General features: G+C 38.7%; 1 protein-coding gene across 1 annotated transcript in view; it reads right to left on the bottom strand.

The window, feature by feature from the left end:
- Window positions 1-271: 271 nt before the first annotated feature.
- Window positions 272-6,000, bottom strand: part of LOC121428981 (ZP domain-containing protein-like) — a 29,388-nt gene continuing 23,659 nt past the window's right edge. Inside the window, exons 8-9 of the mRNA XM_041625877.1 lie at window positions 982-1,177; window positions 272-426 (exon numbers count right to left, since the gene is read on the bottom strand). Coding sequence (XP_041481811.1) covers window positions 272-426; window positions 982-1,177 — 351 coding nt within the window. The remainder of the gene's footprint in view (window positions 427-981; window positions 1,178-6,000) is intronic.

Below are 6,000 nucleotides of genomic sequence, written 5' to 3'. Positions count from 1 at the left end.
AAAAATATGCTGTAACTTTCTAGGGGGGGGGGGGCACACCTGTGTAAGAACAATATATATTTACATTATAAAAAAATATTATGGCTCTCAAAAGGAGGGCACGGGCCGGATACCCCCCCCCCCCCCCTCCCCTGGATTCGCCATTGGTCTTGCCAATTTTTTTCAGATCTATGATGATTGTACATTTAAAGAATCAGAGATATGCCATCCTTCATTATTACTTTGACATAATAGTCCAAGTAATTTATTTCCATTGTAAATCTTCATGATCCTACTCGGTAGTATCCACCCTCTGATAGCCAATTAGTTCAGGACGACGATGACGACGCATGCGCACAATCACAAGCGCCATGATGACGGTCAGGGAGAAGATAACACAGAGGGCGCTCACTGAGACGATCATCAGAGGGTCATGATATTCGGGTCCTAGATGTTTAAAATAGAATTTCAAATAATAAGGCATGAGCTAAGAAAAGGTTACAATGTCGGTTTGCAAGGTTATAAAAGGTGTAAATTTTTCTTTTTAGTGTTAATGATGAACGGTTGGCAGGTATGTGTTAAGACAGGCTTTAATCTTATCTTTAACGTATAATCTTGTTCTTCTGACAAGAAACGAAACGTTCTGCTGTTTGAGTAAAATGCATTGCTGTTGTTTGTTGAAACTTAATAGCGACCAGTCATATTTGACTATACCGCCAACTCGTTAGGCCAACTGTTATTTTTTTTCGACGTGTCTTTGAGTAAAATGCAAACGTGCGTGAGCCAATAGACTTCAATTAGATTCTGTGTGCGCGCAACACAAAGTCGAAGACGAGCTCAGCGCGGTCAAGCGGGTCACATTGTTTGGACTTTGCCTATTTATTATTCTTTGATGACTTCTTGTTTAGATCATGTAGTAGGCCAAGCAACTCTCCAGCATGAATATTCAGGACGCAATAATGGTGACAAGCTGACATTAATAGAAGGAAAGAAGCTACTCACCGTCATCGGCGGTATCAAGCAACATAACCTTGTTGGAACGCGAGGCATCAGAAAGAGGACCGCTGGTGATGGTATGGGGTTTGGACCGGTAGCCGGCGGGCTGGAGATCTCGGCGAGATCGCGAGAGGCACCCCTGCGTGCAGCGGGAGCCCGAGTCGTTGTTGTCACAGGTCAGGATTGAGCAGTGGACGTAGACCTGAAACGAGAAAATACACCAGGAATCACTATGATTTATTACTTTGAGTTTTGATATCCTGATATAAGACACTTGTCCTCATATAACCAAGGAGATATCACCTCCTTGATATAACAATGAATTATGAAATCCGAAAGTAAAGTAATACCTAGGCCTTGCCATGTTTTTAACGAATACTAATATGGATATCGTGGCTGGATCGTGGGCGCACGCATGGTACTTTGGGTCGTGACCTCTATAACCCTATAGTGCCGCGACGGACCGTGCGTGCGACCACGACATGAGCATATAAATACCCCGATCTCCGAGTTTTCCAGTTAGTTTTCCAAGTCAGTTGTTTGTTCCAGTCAGTCAGTAAGAGTACAGTCAGTAATGAGCACGTCGAGTCAATGGACATCTAGTGGTAGCCATCGCCCGCATCGATCGGTCATCATCAGCAGCTTCGTTGGAGACTTCGAGGACATTACCAGACGCGGATCCTAAGAAGGACTGATCAAGGTAAACCCTCGTCTCCTTAACTATACCTAAGGCGGGCAGAAGGTTACTACAAATTGGCGCTGCGTCTAAATTCGAACCTGCGCTGGTTTAATAATTTTATAAAAGTAATTCAGCGCTTAAAATAGCTTTCCTAAACGTAGATTTAAGTATACATCACTTCCAAAAAGGAAAGGAGAGGAAGGAAATATCGTAGGTTTATAAGATAATCGTAGATTACACATATGTCATTTTCGGTAGGACCCGCCGCCTCCGTAAACGTTTTATCTTTTTACACAACTATACCAAAAAGATTAGTGTTTTAGGGTTTTCATTTGCCGTTTTGTGCGCAGTTTTTACCCTTACACAATTCCCTTAAACCAAAATTGGGTGTGTCGAGACGCCACGTAAGGCACGCGGAGTTTAACAATCCATGCATATTTTCTTTTGTCCGCCGCTCCCCGCGTCTATTGTTCGTTAGTTGGGAGCGCATGCCTTGCCAGATTGTTGCTTAATTGTAGCTGATTGCGGTAGATAAATCTACCCACCCCCATTTTCACTGACCCTTTTCTTGAATAGTTAGGGTCTTATTAAAATAGTAGTTAGGATTTAATTGAATGAACTTTAGAACCGCAGTAAAACTAAATCAATAGCTGACTTTTGCTGTTGGTGATTTTATAGACTCTCGGTGAAGGATTCATTGCTTTTACCTTGTCCGTATATTTTTCTCCAAAATTGGCTGGCGATATAGGATTTTATTGCAAGCTGAATATATCTCGATGGATAAAAATTCGCGCGGATATTCCAAACATACTTAATTGCTTCCTTTAACTTTTACGATTGGAGATTAGTTCCCGAGCGACAGCGAGTTTGTATTTGTACATTTAATATTTGTTTTTGGCGCCGTATACTGTTGCCAATCTGAAGAGTAGGGAGAGGGATCTCTAATTGTTTATTATATTGTGAAGGATTTGTTTTTGTGCTATACGGCTACCAAAAAAATATTGCAGTGCAAATAGTTGATCTTATATATTTATCGTTATTCCCATCCCGTTCGCATTACTTTTCTGATTTCAGTAACTAATTCGCCCTGAATTATTTAATTTGTTACATTTTGGAAAGTTGGTTGACTAAAACAGTGTTGCCCTCTTGCAAATATATAAGACGGGTTTCTCGCGCCAGATAATTTATTAACTCATTTTCTTCTGTAATTAGTTAGGAGTTGGTATTTTTCATATTCAGTCACTCATAGTTCCCATATGCAAGCGTCTCTCTACCATTTTATCTAGAAAAAATAGAAAAGGGGGGGAGTGGAGTGAGTCAGAATTATTTGTTATATCGAAAGGTCTTAGAAATTGAATAGTTTATTGACTTGTTCCAGTTTAGTTTGATTTGCCCCTGAGTGTAAGGGTGGGCATTTCACTCTAGTTGGACTTCTTAAATTCGCAGACTCTCAACCAATCATATTAAATTTCCCTCGAATTAAAATTATTGAGCATGCTTTAGTGAATGAATTGATTAGGGATTTGTTTCATACTAAATATTGCTTTAGTGTTTAAACTTGTTCGTGAATTAAATCTTCATACTTGCCTCTCTACATTGATAGCTGTAGGCTCCAACTCACGATAGCAAGTTGGAAATAGTATAGTTATCATAGCCATAACTGAGTAATTACAAGTTGGAATTGGGGATTGTCCACTGAATTATTATAGTCTAGGAGCCAGGGGGCTTTATTCAGAATTTTTGGTGGGGAAGGTTTGACAAGCTTATCCGGGGTAAAATTGTGCGCTGATTTCAAAAATGCCACTCTTATTGACCGTACTCACGCCATTTTGGTTATTTTGGCCAAATTTTGGCCAAAAATGACCATTTTGACCACTCTTTGGAAAATGGTCCCTTAACAGACTGCTTTTGTAGCCACATGCAATTAAAAGGGTCTATCTTAAGTAAAAATGCACGCAGATTCCAGATAAAGTGCTTTCATTTGCCAAATCACAATAGCAGTGGTCATTGTGGCCATAATTTGGCCAAAAATGACAATTTTCATGATTTTTTTGGCCGAAATGTGTTACAAATATTGATCAGAGCTTCGACTGGATGTTTTTAGAAATCCACATTTATTTTCAAAATGTGCGCTGTCTCATAACCATCAACCTCATGTAATTTATTCCGTCAGTTTTGACCTATGAGGGTCATTTTGGGTACTTTAGACATAACTGACCATTCGCACAATTTGCATTATTAACTGTTCAAATAGGCAGGAAATTGAGGTCTTCAGCATGTTTTTTCTTCTTCCCTTATAAAATGAGAATGCATTTAAATGTCCTTCATGTGTAAAATTTTATGCTGATTCCAAATATATCAGTCTAAATGACCATATTTAACAGCTTTAGGTCATTTTGGTCACTTATGACCCTTAAAATGACCAATGACATCAGTTCAATTTATCCAAAAATACTGTGAATGTTACCAGAATCGTTACAAGGGCATACTGTGACACCTAACATTGGTGTATTAATCCTTGAAATTGAACATCTCAAAAGTATTTTGACCTCATGCAATTTATTCCATCAGTTTTGACCTATGAGGGTTACTTGGCGTACTTTAGCCACAACTGACCATTCACGCAGTTTTGCATATAATAAACTGCACATAGACAGGAATTTCAGGTCTTCAGCGTGTTTTATCTTCTTCCCATATAAAAGGAAATGCATTCAAAAGTTCATCTTATGTAAAATGTGATGCTGATTCCAATTATATCAGTCTTAATGACCCTATTTAACAGCTTTAGGTTATTTTGGCCACTTATGGCCCTTAAAATGGCCAATAACATCAGTTCAATTTATCCAGAAATACTTCGAATGTTACCAGAATCTTAACAAGGGTGTGCTGTAATACCCAACACTGGTGAATGAATCCTTGAAATTGAACATCTCAAAAGTATTTTGACCTCATGCAATTTATTCCATCAGTTTTGACCTATGAGGGTTACTTGGCGTACTTTAGCCACAACTGACCATTCACGCAGTTTTGCATATAATAAACTGCACATAGACAGGAATTTCAGGTCTTCAGTGTGTTTTATCTTCTTCCCATATAAAAGGAAATGCATTCAAAAGTTCATCTTATGTAAAATGTGATGCTGATTCCAATTATATCAGTCTTAATGACCCTATTTAACAGCTTTAGGTCATTTTGGCCACTTATGACCCTCAAAATGACCAATGACATCAGTTCAATTTATCCAAAAATACTTTGAATGTTACCAGAATCGTTACAAGGGCATACTGTGACACCTAACATTGGTGTATTAATCCTTGAAATTGAACATCTCAAAAGTATTTTGACCTCATGCAATTTATTCCATCAGTTTTGACCTATGAGGGTTACTTGGCGTACTTTAGCCACAACTGACCATTCACGCAGTTTTGCATATAATAAACTGCACATAGACAGGAATTTCAGGTCTTCAGCGTGTTTTATCTTCTTCCCATATAAAAGGAAATGCATTCAAAAGTTCATCTTATGTAAAATGTGATGCTGATTCCAATTATATCAGTCTTAATGACCCTATTTAACAGCTTTATTCTGGCCACTTATGGCCCTTAAAATGGCCAATAACATCAGTTCAATTTATCCAGAAATACTTTGAATGTTACCAGAATCTTAACAAGGGTGTGCTGTAATACCCAACACTGGTGAATGAATCCTTAAAATTGAGCATCCCCAAAGTTGACTACCTTGGTCATTTTGGCCACCTTGACCCCCCCCCCCCCCCGGCCAGCCCTGCTCATTGTGTATGTTAATTCAGGTGATATCGAACATGGTGAGGAGAAATTTTGGATTGCGTTAATATTAGCATCAATTATTGTTAAATGGGGAAGTTTGAAAGCTTCTTGGTGGAAATCAATGAAATTATTCCACACAGACCATAACTATTGGACCCTGTGGTCATTTTGACCACGTTTCCCTCAATATTGACCAGTGACCATGGACCCTAGGAATCTCCAATTAGTGGAGAGATCAGCTAAGAGAGAGACCTTGCATGCTTTGATGAGTCAAAAAGGGCTCAAATGCTGGTCAGTATCATGCAGCATGAGCTACCAATAATCGGTGAAGAGTGTCGATAATTGTGATAAAATCCTTTACATCGTGCATACATAAGGTTGTTTGACCATGGCACTGTGGTCATTTACATGATTTTAGCCACCTTGACCACACAGTAAATGTTTATGGAAACCTCACATATATGGGGCAGTAAATTCAGGAATGAGACACTTTAGCATCATTTACATGTTATTTTAAGACACTTTTCTAGATTAATGTAGATTAATGATTCCAAATATATT

This window comes from Lytechinus variegatus, chromosome 15 (genome assembly GCF_018143015.1).
Source record: "Lytechinus variegatus isolate NC3 chromosome 15, Lvar_3.0, whole genome shotgun sequence".
NCBI lineage: Eukaryota > Metazoa > Echinodermata > Echinoidea > Temnopleuroida > Toxopneustidae > Lytechinus > Lytechinus variegatus.
The sequence above is the reverse complement of the archived record's forward strand: the minus strand, read 5'-3'. Positions and strand labels throughout refer to the sequence as shown.